This window comes from Macrotis lagotis, chromosome 1 (genome assembly GCF_037893015.1).
Source record: "Macrotis lagotis isolate mMagLag1 chromosome 1, bilby.v1.9.chrom.fasta, whole genome shotgun sequence".
Lineage (NCBI taxonomy): Eukaryota > Metazoa > Chordata > Mammalia > Peramelemorphia > Peramelidae > Macrotis > Macrotis lagotis.
Window position 1 is genome coordinate 218,520,213 of NC_133658.1, and position 17,361 is coordinate 218,537,573.

Here is a 17,361-nt window from a genome sequence, read left to right on the forward strand (position 1 = left end):
TAACGGATGCTAAATAAGTACTTATTTATTGATTGATTTGGCTAGAACATAGAATATGTGTGAAAAGGAGTAGTATAAAATAAACATCAAAAGATAGGTGGAAGCCAGATTATAGAGCAGTTGAAGTTCTAAATTGAGGGGTTTGTCTTTTAATCCTAGAAGCAATAAGAATCTACTGAAGATTTTTTAGTATGATTTTGACAGTCTTTTTTTCTTATGACAGCTACTTGTAGGCTAAATTGGAGAAGAGGGAGGCTGAAAGCAGTATTACTAATTAAGAAACTAGAATAGTATTCAAGGCTAGAGCTTTATGGCTGGTGAGGTTCAGAAATAGGGCAGTGACTTTGTGAATAGAAAGTGGGGATTAATCAAGCAATAAGCAATTATTAAAGGCCTATTATATACTAAATACTTTGCAAGTTCTTGAAATACAAATAGAAAGAATAAAGCAATTTCTATTTTGAAGGAGATTTTACTCAAGTTAGGAGACAAGAAATACATCTCTCAGAATGTATAGGATACCTTTAAAATAAATACAGTGTAGTTAGAAAGGGAGGAGGAAAGATTACTGTCAAAGGATCAGGCAAAACTTCATATTAGATGATGGTAATTAAGTTGCATCTTGAAGATTCTATTAAATGAAGGTAAGGTAATGCATTCCATGCTTAGAAGATGACCAGCATAAAGTTCCAACAATAGAAGATAAAATGTCATATGTGAGAAATGAAAACAAAAGTCGGTTTAACTGGACCACAGAACAGGGATTGAGTGGGGAAGAATGTCCAGTGAGACTAAAAAGATACGTTAGGGATGGGTTGTGAAAAGCTTAAAAAGTTAAATAGAAGAGTTTATTCAAGGTGTCCCAAAGGTCTTAGTGTGGTTTAAACTTAAATAACTTCAGAATAACTTTCTAAGTACTTGAAACTTAGAAAACCCAGTATTTGAAAGGTTAGTTATTTAAATTTTAAGATATTGATATTTTATTAAAATTTAACATGATCATCATCTTATGCTATCTGTGCATCACTCTACTCATTTTTTGAATTTTGTAAACTTTTATTAGCTGCTTCTCAGTTACTGATAAAATAGAATTGTAATCTAAGGTTTAAGAGCCTAATGTTAAGAAGAACTGAATTAAACAATTTTATTATTTGAGATTCATGAAACTAAATAGCTGTATCATGGAACTGAATAGGTGTAAGTGAAATTTAAATAATTAAGCTTAAAAACTTTTTTTAAAACTTGAAGCTTCTGAAGTTATTAAAGCTTAAAAGTATACTAAATCAGGGGCAGCTAGGTGGCACAGTGGATAGAGCACTGGCCTTGGAGCTATCCAAAATTGCTCTCTTTGGGGCTTTCTGACCACCCTAGCCCTTCCCCATAGAATTTCTCCTCACTTCCTCCTAGACACAGCATTTTGCAGAGCTACATATATTCCAAAATCTATTTGCTTTGCTGGAAGAGCCCTCTGTTCCACCGTCCATCGACCTCTGGCTAACTATGAAATTCTGGTTGGAAGAAATACTTCACCTTATAGTTTTCATTGGATTTCCTGACCATCGTTTTACGATTTTTTGAAATATGATGTGTAGGCTCCTTTTTTAGTCATATTGTATATTATATGATTACTAAAATTTTTTTTCCTCTCCAATATCTTTTCCAGGTCATTTAACTATGAGAAACCTTAGTTTTCTTCTACTTTTTCAGTCTTTTGATTTTTTTTAAAAAAATATTGTTTTGTTGAATCATTGACTTATTTTGTCTCTTCTAATTTTGTTAGAACTTCATGCTTTTCTTTTTTTAATTATTTTTATTTTTATTGAATTTTACAATTTTTCCATAATCTCGCTTACCTCCCCCCACCCCCCACAGAAGGTAGTCTGTTAGTCTTTACATTGTTTCCATGCTATACATTAACCAAAATTGACTGTGTTGAGAGAAAAATCATATCCTAAAGGAAAACCTAAAATATAAGAGATAGCAAAATATAAGAGATAGTAAGAAAACTTTTTTTTAATTAAAGGTAATAGTCTTTGATCTTTGTTTAAACTCCACAATTCTTTCTTTGGATACAGATGGTATTCTCCATCTCAGATACCCTAAAATTGTCCCTGATTGTTACACTGATGAAAGAGTCTCTTCTAATTTTCAGAGATTGTTGCTTGGGCAAGGTTTTGAATCTCTTGTTCCAAGATCTTAATTCATTTTACAATTTGTTCTTCCATGTCCCTATTTCTTTCTATTTTATAAAAACATTTAACTACTTTAAAAGATTTCATTCATTCCAGGAATTCTAATTAAACTTGTATCCAAGCTGAGTTTTGCTTGAGGCTTTACTTGTAGATGTTTTGGAGTCATTCTCTTGGATTTTTGCATGCTCATGGTAGGGGTTCGTTTTTGTTTGCCAATTCATCCTGACTGAACTTGATTTTAGAGTTGGGCTCTGGCATATCAAAGGAAGAGATCTAGCATTAATGAAAATTACATGAATGATGGATGATCTAGTAGAAGAAACTAAGAAGTGTAAAAGGTGAGAGAATCCACAGAGATAAGGGTCAAAAAATGCTAATGGAGTAGATTGTATACAGGACAAGAATGTAGTTAACAGTGTCAGAAGCTTTCAGTTGTCAACTGAGAAGAGAAATGAGCCAAGACGAGTGAATTTAACAATTAAGAGACCCATTGTAAACTTATTTTAAACCATATTAATGATCCTATTGCTACTTTCTTGGGCTGTTGAGTATTATGTTATTCTAGGATCTCGGGAATAGGCTGGGGATCTACAAGTTTTCACTGCTCCCAGAATAGTTTGATCCAGGATATGGTCTGATTATTGTCATCCTGGTGTGAGCTCTGCAAGTTCTTAACAGAGCTTTTGGTCAGAGTATCAATAGTATATTTCTGGACTCAGATCCTATCAACTAACTAGATAATTCTCCTAGTAGAGAGCAACAGAACTGTAGTCTTCCCTTTGTTCTGGGATTCTTGCCCCAGTCTTTCTCCTGCAGGCTAGGCTAGATGCCGGATCTGAGTTCCCACTGTGTTTCTGGTATCTGAGCCAAACTCCTTCTTCTTGATTTGCAATTTCCTTCTTTCTCAGTGTATCGCCTAGGGCCTCTCTCTCTGGGGATTGCTACCCCATGACAGGTCCCTTTCTTGAGCCAAATCTGTGACCCATAATCGGATAGTGGGCAGTTGGCACCCGTCCCCTTACAGTAAATGAATGTAAGGGAGCTCCAGTATGGGCCTGGACCTCCTCTTGCTTTGATGCATAGCCTTTTGCTGGGTGCTATCATGTTTCACGTGAAATAAGTTTCTTCTCTAGTCTTATCCTCAGTGTCAATAGACCTCTCTCCCTATTCAGATTTGGACCAGATAAAGAATTCTTTGTGACTTTTTCAGATTTTCTCTGTCAGGATTCTTCTAGTCACTCTACTGCATTTTCTAGATCATTTTGGAGTAAATTATGGATGGGAGCTCAACTGCATTGCATTCTGTATTCTATCATTTTGAGTTCATGAGAATTTTTTTTAATATAGGGAGATATAGGCATATTTGTAGGTAGTAGTAAAACAGCCGGTAGATGGGAAGAGATTGAAAATGTGAGAAAATGGAGGTGTTAAAGGGAACAATCTTCTTGAAGACTTAGGATGGAATAGGATCACTTGTGATAAAAGGGTTTGCCCTAGGAAAGGGAAAGGCTACCTTTTCATGGAATACAAGGTAAAAGGAAATAGTGGCAGAATGCATCAGAGTAATTTGAGATGAGGAGGAGAGGGAGCTTTCTGTGAATAAATTCAATTTTTTCAGTAAAATATGATACATGATTCTCAGCTGAGAGGGTAAGGAAAAAAGATGATTTCAAGGAGGGATGACAAGCTTGGAACAGCCACTCATGATCGTGAAATAGTGAGTTAATTAGGGAAGTGTAGAAGAATTTTCTAGCAACAGTGAAAGCAAAAATTTATAGTGGATCCTGTCAAAATGGTTTTGTAATTGACTCTACCTTCATTCAGCAGCAAGCATGTTAGGAGTAAAGATATGATCCAAGGTTGAAGATTGATAATATGTAATCTGTAATATGATAAGGGAAGAAAGGACTTAACAAGAGGACAGTATAGAGTTGAACTGGGTTTTTAAGGGGTCAGGATTGGAGAAGATTAGAGGATGTGACTTACTTGGGTGATTATCTGGGAGACAGTTGAGGAGTGGGGAGATTGGAAGTTATGGTATGGACAAGCAGAATTTAACATAGGAAGACAGGGAGTTATGGAAAGCAAATAGATTATGATAAGAGCATTTCAGAGTTGATGAACATGGGACTGGTAAATTTGACAATGATGATTAGATCAAGAGTTATGATCATCTTTATGCATGTGGCTGAAATGGGGTGAAAGTGGGGCTATGGAAAGTGAGTAGATTGTGGAGCTGAGGGTTTAAGATGTTTTGAGGAAATGCCAAAATGTATGTGGAAGTTACCTACAATGAGGACTGAATTTAGGAAGGAGAGAAAGATTATGAGCCAGGCACTCACTGAGGAAGGAAGAAGAATGTTCTGGAGGTCCCTAGACAAAAGCTCCCAGGAATTCAAATGGGTCATAGATTTGACGAGAGCATACTGAGTGATGTTAGTAAGAGGAGAACCTGGTGGTGGAGGCAAAAAGTATTCCAACTATCTGACTTCAACCATTGAATGGAAGGGTATGGGAGGAAAGTGTGACTATTAGTGAAAAGAATGTCCAGGGAGATGATCTTATTAGGAGGGATCCAGGTCTAGGTCCAAGCCAGAAGATGGAAGAAATGACAACCAAAAATTTCAAGATGAAAGCAAGTTTATTGTTTGTGGAGTAGGCATTCTGGAGGGTACAGTGGAAGGAGTGGGTGGTATTTGGTTGGGACTTTGTAGGGAGGTGAGTTGTGGGGAATGAGGAATGGAAATTGTATGATGAAGTACAGGAGTTCAGAATCACTGGGATGTGGAGGGTATGATCAAGTCAGAGTGTGACAGTCATTAAAAAATTAAGAGAGATTTTCAAAGTATTGTGACCTAAGATGGAGTCCTTTCAAAACCTGGGGTAGTTGAGAAGGGAACAAGGACATGGAACAGAAGTAGTAGTGATACAGTTCTTCTCCAAGGTAGAAGATGAGCATGGAAAGTTGATAGAATGGTACCCTCTTCCTATATATAGGTGGGTAGGTGAGCCTGGAGATATCAGGCAGGAGGTATGTAGAACAAGGTGAAAGGCACCTTCTCTCTCTCCCTTCTTGGAGATTATTAGTCAGGAGACTGATTTCCTGCAAGATGGAAAGTACTTATCTTTCTTCTCCCTTCAGACAAGGTAGGAAATGTGTTTGATAAAATAAAAGGCATACAGCATGAATATTTGGTCTGGTACAAACTTCAGAGTTTTGCTAGATTTATACATATATATATATATATATATATATATATATATATATATAAACTTAGCAGACAACCATAAAACCCTTTACACACTCTCTCTGTTAAAGAAAGCATTTGTTTATCAATTCATCAATTGATTCATTTCAGCATTATATGAAAGGTTTTTTCCAACCACTTTTTATTTATTTCATTGAATATTTTTCATTTATATGTAAATATTTTTACATGTTTCTTAAATTTTTGAGTTCCAAATTCTCATGCTCACTCAAACCCAGCCCTCTTCCTTGAGAAAGCAAGCAGTTTTATGTAACTTATACATTTACAGTCTTGCAAAACATTTTTCCTTCCTTTATTTTTTTTTAATTATTGCAAAAATACATTGATCCTTTTGCAAACTTTTTGAGTTCCACATTTTACTCTCCCCTCCCCATGGCAGTGTACAATCTGATTAGGTTGTGCATGTACAACATCTTTCCATATTAGGCAGGTTGTGAAAGAAGAATTAGAAATAAAAGAGAAAAGATCATGAGAGAGAAAGAAACAACATAAGAGAAATTTTAAAAAGTGAACATAGTGTCCTTTGCTCTGTATTCAGACTACATAGTTTTTTCTCTGGATGTGGACAGCATTTTCCATAGTGAGTCTGTCAGGATTGTCCTTGTTCACTGAACTGCTGAGAAGAGCTGCGCCATCATAGTGATCATCTCACAGTGTTGCTGTTAATGTGTACAACATTCTCCTATTCTTTTCATTTTCCTCAGCATTAATTAATGCAAGTCTTTCCAGGCTTTTCCAGAATCCATCTGCTTATTATTTCTTATGGAAACACTAGCTGCAAATATTGTTTCCCAGTTTTCTGCATTCCTTCTAATCTTGGTTGCAATGGTTTTATTTATACAAAATTTTTTCTCTCTCCATCCTATCTTCCCCCATTTGTACTTTTCTTTATTCTTTCCCCTTATCCCTCCTTACCAATGTTTTTCTTTTTGACTTCTGCCTGTCTCACACTGTTCTTTCCCCTGTTTTCCTCCTGCTTCCTTGAAGGGAAGGATAAATTTCTAGGGGCGGCTAGGTGGCATAGTAGATAAAGCACCAGCCTTGGAGTCAGGGGTACCTGGGTTCAAATCCGGTCTCAGACACTTAATAATTACCTAGCTGTGTGGCCTTGGGCAAGCCACTTAACCCCATTTGCCTTGCAAAAACCTTAAAAAAAAAAAAGGATAAATTTCTAAACCCAGTTGGGAAATGTATATCATTCCCTCTTTGAACTGAATCTGTTGAGAGTAAGATTTACTAAGTGTTTGCTGCTTTCCCCTCTACTATAAAAAATCCTTTGTGCCTCTTCATGTAGTGCTAATTATCCTCCAATGCCTCCACCTTCTTTTCCCAGTATAATCCTTTTTTTAAAGTCCTAATTGGTTTATACCTGTCCTGTTCCCTTGATAAATTTATACCCATACCCTCTGCCTGAGTAACCTCCTTCCAGTTATCCCACACCCTTTAACATAATTAATCTTGAGACTAATCTCAGCTGTCTTGAGAAATAAAATTCTCAAGTGTTATAGTATTGTCTTCCCATTTAGTCTTTATTGACTAATCTTTGGAATTGTCTTGGATTATTGTCTTAATTAGATTACATAAGTATTTTATAGCCATCATCTTTATAAGATTTCTGGTGCTGTATAGACTATTCTTCTGGTTTTGCTCACCTTACTTTGCATGAGTTCATATAAGTTTTCTCAGCTGAAACCATCCTGCTTATCATTTTTTAATTTGATTATTTCTGATTACACTTAATATTCTCTTTTCAGGGCACAATAGTAGTATCAATCAATCAAATGTTTTTTATTGTCTGCTTCTCCTATAAGGACTTTGGGCCAGGCACTGCTGTGTTCTGCAAGCAAATTGTATTCTGAGAAAGAGAAAAAAAAATATATATATATGCAACACACACACACACACACACACACACACACACACACACACACCTGAGTGCTGGACTTGGAGTCTGGAAGGTCTGATTTCAAATTTAGCCACTTACTAGATACGTTATTTGGTTAAGAATTCTCCCTATACCCATAGATGTGAAAATTATCTCTTCTGTTCTTTTAAAAATAATTTTATGATTTGATCTTTTTGAATTTCCAACTCATATATCCTAGAGTTATAGTTGCTTTTTAAAGAAATGATGTATTACTCATCCATGACTGTTATTTCTAATGATGACTCCTAGATTGTTGTCCCTGCCAAATGAAGTTTACTTTTTCATTTAAGACCCTAATATGAATTTCTGATAGAAAATGTTATTATAATATTTCTTCTTTTGTTGTACAACATAATAACTTGGGGTTTAAAAAAAAATCTCTACTTTTTCCTCCCTTCAAAGAAAGGACTTCTCTATGTTCTGGATCAGTTGATGGAGTTGAATACTTAAGGAAGAAAGAAAAAGGAATTTTGAAGATGACCCTACCAATGACACTTGCATTTTGCTATATGTCATTACTTTGGCAAAGGGAAACAATTACCCTTTCAGATCTCTTGAGGTAAGATGAATATAGAAAGAAGAAAAAACAGATTTTTGGTATCCCAGATAATAGCACTGATTGGGGGAGGGGCGGTCATTGCACATTTCCATTTTATATTAGAGACTTACATGACAATGACTAAGAGATAGTAAGGCCTGAGTTCTAAATCTGCCACTTAACTCTTAGAGCAGTAACTAATCTCTCTTTTACTATTTTGTTTGTATTATGTGGAAATAATCATAGTTATCTCATAGGTGTGTTTGAAAGATTAGCTAATGTATTTAAAGTTCTTTGAAGTTTACAAGTGGCATTTTTTAGTTTTTCATTTTTTTTATTTTGCAAGGCAATGGGGTTAAGTGGCTTGCCCAAGGCCACACAGCTAGGTAATTATTAAGTGTCTAAGGCCAGTTTGAACTCAGGTACTCTTGACTCCAGGGCTGGTGCTCTATCCACTGCACCACCTAGCTGTCCCATACAAGTGGCATTTATGTAGCTAAGTTTTATTATTAAGTATTTTAATTTATAAGAGAAAAGATGAACAAATGATCTTCAGGTTGTTGTGTGTGATTATTAATAACTAAAAAAATAAATAATTTGTCATGTATCAGGGATGAAAGTGAAAATAAGAATATTGAGAAAACCCTATGTATAGTCAACTTTTTTTATTTGAGTTTTGCAATTTTTCCCCTAATTTTGCTTCCCTCCCCCCACTCCCCACAGAAGGCAGTCTGTTAATCTTTACGTTGTTTCCATGGTATGCATTGATCTCAATTAAATATAATGAGAGAGAAATCATAACAGGTTTTTTTTTTCCTAAATTAAAGGTAATAGTCTTTGGTCTTTGTTGAAACTCCACAATTCTTTCTCTGGATACAGATGGTATTCTCCATCGCAGATAGCCCAAAACTGTCCCTGATTGTTACACTGATAGAATGAGCAAGTCTGTCAATGTTGATCATTCACACCCATGTTGCTGTTAGGATGTACATTGTTTTTTGGATTCTGCTCATCTCGCTCAGCATCACTTCATGCAAATCCTTCCAGGCTTCCCTGAATTCCCATCCCTCCTGGTTTCTAATAGAACAATAGTGTTCCATGACATACATATACCACAGTTTGTTAAGCCATTCCCCAACTGTAGGACATTTACTTGATTTCCAATTCTTTGCCACTACAAACAGGGCTGCTATGAATATTTTTGTACAAGTGATGTTTTTACACTTTATCATAATCTCTTCAGGGTATAGACCCAGTAGTGGTATTGCTGGATCAAAGGATATACACATTTTTGTTGCCCTTTGGGCATAGTTCCAAACTGCTCTCTAGGAAGGTTGGATGAGTTCACAGCTATACCAACAAGGTATTAATATCCCAGATTTCCCACATCCCTTCCAACATTAATCATTATCTTTTCTGGTCATATTGGCCAGTCTGAGAGGTGTGAGGTGGTACCTCAGAGGTGCTTTAATTTGCATTTCTCTAATAAGTAATGATTTGGATCAATTTTTCATATGACTATGGATTGCTTTGATTTCCTCATCTGTAAATTGCCTTTGCATATCCTTTGACCATTTTCAATTGGAGAATGGCTTTTTTTTTTTAATTTGACTCAGTTCCCTGTATATTTTAGAAATGAGTCCTTTGTCAGAAGTACTAGTTTGTAAAAATTATTTCCCAATTTACTACATTTCTTTTCATCTTGGTTACAGTGGTTTGTTTTTAATGATGTTCTCCATTTCTTCCTTGGCCATAAACCACTTCCCTTTTCATAGATCTGACAGGTAAACTATTCCCTGATCTTCTAGTTTACTTATAATGCTTTTTTTTTAAAGTCTAAATCCTATATCCATTTTGATCTTATCCTGGTACAGTGTGTGAGGTGTTGATCTAATCTAAGTTTGTATAGTCAACTTCTACATTTTTCAGAAAACATACAGCTTTTTATATCTGATGATCAAATTGCAAAATTATATAGGATTGCCTCTTTAAGAATTAGACACACCAAATATAATATGTTATTACTTTATTTTAGGAAAGTTAGGACTAATTTTTGAGGATTGAGACCGATTTTAATATAGTTATAATAATAGTAATATTAATAATTACCCTAAAGTAGTACTTTAAGGTTCATGACATGTTTTACATATACTTTTCTTGGAACATCGTGAAGTAGTTGCTATTTTTGTCCCTGTTTTACAGGTAAGAGAACAATAACAACAATAATAATGATGATGATGATAGCTGTAACTTGCCCACAATCACACAGCTAGATTAGTAAATATCTGGGCTCAGATTAGAACTTAGATCTATCTTATTCCAAATCCAGAGTTCTGTTTCCCTGTTCTGGATAGTTCTCATTTTTCCACCCCTCTGCCAATCAGCTGAAATGACAGAGAAAGTCAGAGTTGGAATCTTCTCTTTAAAATTATAGTGCATTCTGCTTGTGGGAAAAATTCTGAAATGGTTGATAAAAAACATTACCCTTATTATCTGAATCAGTTAAATGGAAATTGTAAAATTTGTCATAAATATCAGAATCAGGGACTCTCAAGATTTGGAAGAAACTTCAGAGGCCATCTACTTTAACTCGTATGTGACTTAAACTTCCCTTTCATTATCACCAACCAAGTAATCATCCAAACCTTCATTTGAAGATCTCAAAGGAGGAAATGGAACCAACCACCTCTTTAGGCTGCCCATTTATTATTGGAATAGCTATAATAGTTAGAAAATTTTTCCTTATATCAGATACAAACTCTCTGAAACACCTGTCCTTTACTCCTAATTCTGCCTCCTAGGATGAAGTAAAACAAATATAAACTCAATTCCCATGTGAAAACCCTCTGAATATCAAGAGTCTTGTTTCAGGCTGTCTTAAAAAGAGCTATTATATCTATAATGTGAGCTGTACAGTCTCCTTCCTACAAAATTTCTTAGTGAAGCATCACATGCGTTTAATTTTTAAAATTCCAGAAATTGAATTAATAGTTTATCAGTTAATGTTTGAATAGTTTAATATAAACTGGAAACTTCAACAAAACCTAGGAAATGAATTTAAAATTAAATTTAAAAAGAATTTTGACATTCAAATAACCATTTATCATTTATTTTGTTTTTCTCCCTAAGAATACTCTTTCTTTTCCTGTAGTCTCCATAATTATTCTTCTAGAGTACAGACAGGTCTGATAGAATATGAAAAGATGGGGTCAGTGACCCAGATTTTCAAAAAGTTCCTGAATTTGTTTTAGACAGTATACTCCCAAATATTTTATATCATCTCTAGATTAGTGATTTTTAAAGTGTGATCTAGGGACTCCTGAGGGTCCCTAAGACTTTTCACCCTAAGATCCATAATTTCAAAAATAAAAAACTTTTTATAATATTAATGATATTTTAATTCCTAATATGATAAATAACAAATATAAGCTATATAAGCAGTTCTTTTGCAGGTCTTCAATAATTTTTATGTACTTTTCAGTAAAGGGTTTACAAAGATGAAAAAGTTTGAGACCCTCTTCTCTAGATGAATGGAAAGCAATATTATTAAAATCTAGAGAGGCGAAAGTTAGTGAGCGACATTATTGACATTATTTAGGTTTCACAACTAAAAAAAATTTGAGAACTGAGAAAAGGCAATTTATTTTAGCAATTAAGAGATAACTGGTAACTTTGGAGAGAGCAGTTTCCATTGGATGATGAGATAAGGGTAGAAGCCAGATTGCAGAAAGTTTAGAACTGAGTAAGAGGGAATGAAGTGGTGGTGACAAGTACTGATGACTTGCTCAAGAAATTTAGCTGAGAAGAGACATAGAGCAATAGTTAATGGGGATGCTTCAGTCAGTAAATATTTTTTAAGAATAAGAGAATATGGGTGTGCTTGTAGGCAGCAGGGAAGGAACCAGTAGATAGTAGAGATTGAACTTTAGAGATTATTGGGATGATAGTTGATACAATCTTTGGGAGAACATGGATGGAGATACTGAATCAATTATAATCATTGAGGGGGTTTGTATTGACAAAGAAAATGACCACCCATATGAGTATGTATGTATGTATATATGTATCTATATCTCTTTGTATGCACTTATATAAAATATGTCTGCATGTCTATAAATTGACGTGCATATTCTCATAAACATGGAAATACATATACATAGACAGGTGTGTGTGCCTGCATGTCTTTTCCAATTTAATATATACTTATTTGGACTCTTAATTAGTCCCTAATACAGCTACTCATACCTTATATGATGTGAGTATTATTTCAAAATCAACTATCCATGTGCAATCGGAAAATTAACTATTTAGAGCAAAAATTAAAAACCAACTTAGTGAATCAAGATACTGAAAATAGTTTTAATAAATCTTTCCCCAAATATTTAAATGAATTATTGACTCAAAAAAATGAAAAATAGATCATTTAAAAAAACTTGTCTCTATAAACAGTTTCCTAGAGAATTTTACAAAATATAAAATAATACAAAAAAGACACAATAGTCCAGTATTACTGGACTCTCAGCTAAACCACTTTAGTCAGCAAAATGCTTTTTTGAAGGGAAAAGCTATGTCATCTGAAGTTAATTTTATTTACAGTATAAACTTATATGCTAAAAATTATGGATTAGAATGGTTAAATATTAAGAATAAATCAATTAGGGGTGGCTAGATGGTGCAGTGGATAGAGCACCAGACCTGGAGTCAGGAGTACCAGAGTTCAAATGTGACCTCAGACACTTAATAATTACTTAGCTGTGTGACCTTGGGCAAGTCAATTAACTCCATTGCCTTGCAAAAACTAAAAAAAAAACCCTCAATTCAGACCAACAGAAAGCTATAGAGGAGAAAATAATTTTACAGAAAGCTTGTCATGAAACTTAGCTAGTACAGATTATCCCAGTAGAATTTATATTTAAACTTGGAAAGAGGACAACATATTGTCATAAATGAAACAGTTACTGGCATTTTTATAACTTTTTTCCTGAAGTGAAATTCCTGTATTTGCACTTTAATAATAATTCCTTTTATACTGCTGGAAGAAATGTTACCAAACAAAATACATTTGGAAGACATCTAATGAGACAAAAAAAAATTATTAAATTACCTCTTTAGAAGTAACTGGGTACTAGGGATAAAGACAAAATAGAAAATAATTCCAGGCTTCCAAAACCTTACATTCTATCAGGTGAAAGCAATGAGGAAATACTTTTCAGGACAGTTCTTAGCAGGGAATATTTCAAAGAATATAGAATCCAGATAGAATTATTATCCTCTCCTTGGCAAAAAAGTGACTAAGAAGATAATAGCAAACACAAACTCATTTTCTTACTTTTTCATTGTAATACCATTTTGAAACTGTTTCTTCAATTTGTACTTGTCCCCAAAAGACAGCTGCTACTTTGGGTTCTAAGAGATAACCCTGTGGGAATTCACTCTTAACACTATAGCTCATGAACAGTCAGGAGTATGGTTTGCATTAAAAAAGGCACTTATGCAATAGCATAGAGAGAGAAAATATCATAAATCCCATATAACTGGACATCTTCTCCCCTAAATATACAGATGAGAAAAATAGCTCAGACTTAGACTAGAATGATAATGAAACTCACGTGAAGTGTATAATATGGCCAAGATAACTCATGTCCTGGCACAAGAGAACTTGGAAGTCCTTTTTCTCTTTGCAGAGTCCTCCTGAATTCCCAGAGTCTGTTCCATAGTACCTGACTCATGATTGTAAATAGGGCATTCCTGGAGCCTTTTTCCTCTCTTGATCATGTTTCCCTCTATCTGTCTATTTAGAATTTGTTTCTCTGTTCCCAAAATGGATGTAGTATCTCCTATTTGACAGCTGTCATGGTCTTTGGGGATTGGAAAAGAGAGAGTAAGCATGTATTCAGCACCTTCTAGATGCTAGGCACAGTATTTAGTGCTTTGTTGTGGTGGTTGTTTTTTAAAGAATATTATTTCACTTGAACCTCAAACCACCTTGCAGGATAGGTACTGTTATGTAAATTATTATATTCACATTTTACACTTGAAGAAATTGAGGCGAGCAAGTTAATTGACTTGCCCATGGTCACACATCTAGTGTAGTGTCTGAGGCTAGATTTAGTCAGATCTTTCTGACACTATATTAACAGGGCTATCTAAGTGAAAACCTTAAAGCACTCTATACACATATTAGCTGTTATTGTTATTTTTATTGGATATACAGCCCATCTCTCAATCCCTATTCACTCTTGACTGATGCTTATAAATTTTTCACTTCTGGCTAAGTGAATAGTAGTGATATAGGAATAATTTGGGGAAAACAAATATAATTTTTATGTTTGTATATAAAATGTCTACCACTTAGAAATCACATTTAGTCTTAGAAAAAAGATATTAGAAAGGAATAGTTTTGTAGATAATTTTCTATAGTAGATTAAAAGGAATAAAGAACTTTCTTTTCCATTAATCATGTATGGGTATAGGTTAATCTTTAAAAATTTTTGCAAGGGGCGGCTAGGTGGCGTAGTGGATAAAGCACCGGCCTTGGAGTCAGGAGTACCTGGGTTCAAATTCGGTCTCAGACACTTAATAATTACCTAGCTGTGTGGCCTTGGGCAAGCCACTTAACCCCATTTGCCTTGCAAAAAAAAAAACCAACCTAAAAAAAATTGCAGATAAGTAAAGGAAGAATGTATCCAACTAGCTCTTATCTTGATTTTTCAAAATAAAAGATTTTCAGAAAAAAAAATATTGTTTTTAAGCAAATCCACAGCTTTTGTTTATGATTCATTCTACTTTTTAAAATTCAGATTTGTAGAAGATGGTCATATTCCTTACATAAAAACCTACCAGAATTTTCCAGAGGAGATGAAGTTATATGGACAAGACATAAAAATTTTTTCCATTGAGGTGAGTATTTTCTCTTTCTTTAGTTATTGATGTGGCATAAGCTAACTTTATATTCTTTGCTTGACCCATTTTTATTTTTGGTGTGATATTTTATTCCATTTATGATCTCATCATATGCTTTATCTCCAGTGATCACAGCCAATTCAAGCCTGCCTATTCTGTTGGACCTGTTCTGCGCATTCTTTGTTGTTATTCAGTCATTTAGTCATATCTGACTTTTCCTGACCTCAATTGAGGTTTTCTTGGCAAAGATGTTGGAATGGTTTACTTTTTCTTTTTTCCAGCTCATTTTACTGATAAGGAAATAAGGTAAACAGGGACTTGTCCAGGGACACACAGCTAGTATGGTCTGAGGCCAGCTTTGAACTCAGGAGGATGAATTTTGATAGTAGGCCTGGCATTCTGTCCACTTTACCACTTAGCTACTCTTATTTGTAACCTCCCATAGTTGGAGAGGTTCCATGCAATGTGCAGGCAGCTTTCTTACTGTTCTTTAACATTATGTGGATCCCCTGGAGCAAACAGGTTGTACCCATTGATCATCAAGCAATCATGTTTTTATTAAATGTCTACTGTACACTAAGGACTAAGAATACAGATAAAAACAGAAATAGTTCTGTCCTCAGGGAACTTACATTTTATTGGGGGATAAGACTTTTGAAAATCAGCAAATATGGGATACATGTACAAAATAAATGTGTTGGAGGGTAAGAATGAAGCTGGAAAGACCTTTTTTGGAAGGTGACATTTGTCCTTAACTGTAAGGAGACAGTTTCCCTTAGACAAAGGTGAACAGATAGAAAGCAATCCAAGTATAGAGCAGAGCCTATGGGAGATATTGAGATGAGGGAGGAAGATCTAATATAAAGAGAAGCTGGGGTGGCTAGGTGGTGCAGTGGATAGAATACTGGCCCTGGAGTCAGGAGTACCTGAGTTCAAATTACCTAGTTGTGTGGCCTTGGGGAAGCCACTTAACCCCATTGCCTTGCAGAGAGAGAGAGAGAGAGAGAGAGAGAGAGAATGAATGAGAGAGAAGCAGCTTGGTCAGTTTGTCTGAAATAGAGTATATGACAGGAAGTAATGTGTCATCAGCCTCTAAAGGAAGGATGGATGGAACTAGATTGTGGTAGAACATAGGTGTTTGTACTTTATCCTAAATGTATTGTGGAGACAAGGAAATTTCTTGAGCAAGGGAGTGATATGGACAGATTTGAACTTTGAGAATATCACTTTGTTAACTATTTGGGGGATGAAAGAGAAGAGACTGGAGGCAAGAGGGTCTAATAACAGACTTTTGCAGTAATTCAGGGTCTTGTTATGAGTAAAGATGAGTGAATTTTAAGAGATGTTAAAGGGAAAGAATTGATAATACTTGGCAGACTAATTAGTTAATTAGAGTTGGAGGCATGAGTATGAGTAAAGATTTGAGGAAGATTCCCCTTTTATAATAAGTCAGGAAATTAGGAAGTATAGAGATTTTAAGGGGGAAAAAAGTATTGAATTCCATTTGGGACATGTCAAATTTGAGATGCCAGCTAAAAATGAAGAGTTGTTAGTTGGGAGATACTGGCCTGTAACTTAGGACAAAGCTAAGGACTAGTTACATAGGTATGTGTATCCCCTGCATAAAGAAGATAGTCAAACCCATGGGAACTGATGAGATCACTAAGGGAGACTAGAGAAAGAAAAGAAGAGAACCCTGAACACAGAGACCTTGGATAAGAAATAGGTTATATAGCAAAGGAGACTAAGGAATGACCAGACAGGGAATTGGAGAATTCAGGAGGGAGCAATGGGGAGAGTTTCCAGAGGAGAAGAGATTGATTAGGGTCATATATTGTGGTGACTTTCAGGAAGGGTGAAGGCTGAAAGGCCATTGAATTTACTAAAGAGATAATTGGTAACTTTGGAAAAAAGTTTCTTTTGACTGTTGTTTTGGAAGTCAGATTATACCTCACTCTTGCCATGTGTTCAGTGTCCATCTTTTTTTTTTCCCTAATTATGATAGCTTTCATATTTTATTGTTCATAGTGTATTGCAACCTACTTATATCCACCTATGATTCTTTTTTTAAAGTTCTCTTGTCATTATCCAAAACTTGGTTGATTCATTCAAATAGTTAAACAGTAGATTTCTTTTTAGATCTATAGTTTTCCATCATTCAACTCAAATCACATATAGAAATATAGTTTATAGACTATAAACTTAATATTAACTGGGGGTTATTTTGCTAATTAGATAAATTTAGAAAATTCTATTTTTAGTTTGTTTTTCTATATTTTGTTTGTTTGGTTTTTGTTTGGACTTCAAATTTCATCAGTGCATGCTCCCAGTGAGGAAATCTCTGGTACCAATGCAGACCAGCAGTCATTCTGCAATTTATAGTTTGAGAGCTGCCTATACTACTTAGAAGTTAAGTGACTTGCCTAGGGTTCCATAGTCAGTATATGCCAAAGGCCAGACTGAAATCCAGTATGAAATGTTGCCTCTCTCAATTTCTTTTTAAATAAAATATATCAGAATCATATGTTATAA

At 34.9% G+C, this 17,361-nt stretch overlaps 1 protein-coding gene across 5 annotated transcripts in view; it reads left to right on the top strand.

Moving 5' to 3' along the window:
• The window catches only part of TAF1B (TATA-box binding protein associated factor, RNA polymerase I subunit B), a 111,945-nt gene that overhangs the window by 19,810 nt on the left and 74,774 nt on the right, over positions 1-17,361 (top strand). For all 5 annotated transcript variants that reach the window (XM_074209647.1, XM_074209644.1, XM_074209646.1 and 2 more), the window contains 2 exons: positions 7,791-7,947; positions 14,727-14,826. In XM_074209647.1, the coding sequence (XP_074065748.1) occupies positions 7,791-7,947; positions 14,727-14,826 (257 nt within the window). The remainder of the gene's footprint in view (positions 1-7,790; positions 7,948-14,726; positions 14,827-17,361) is intronic.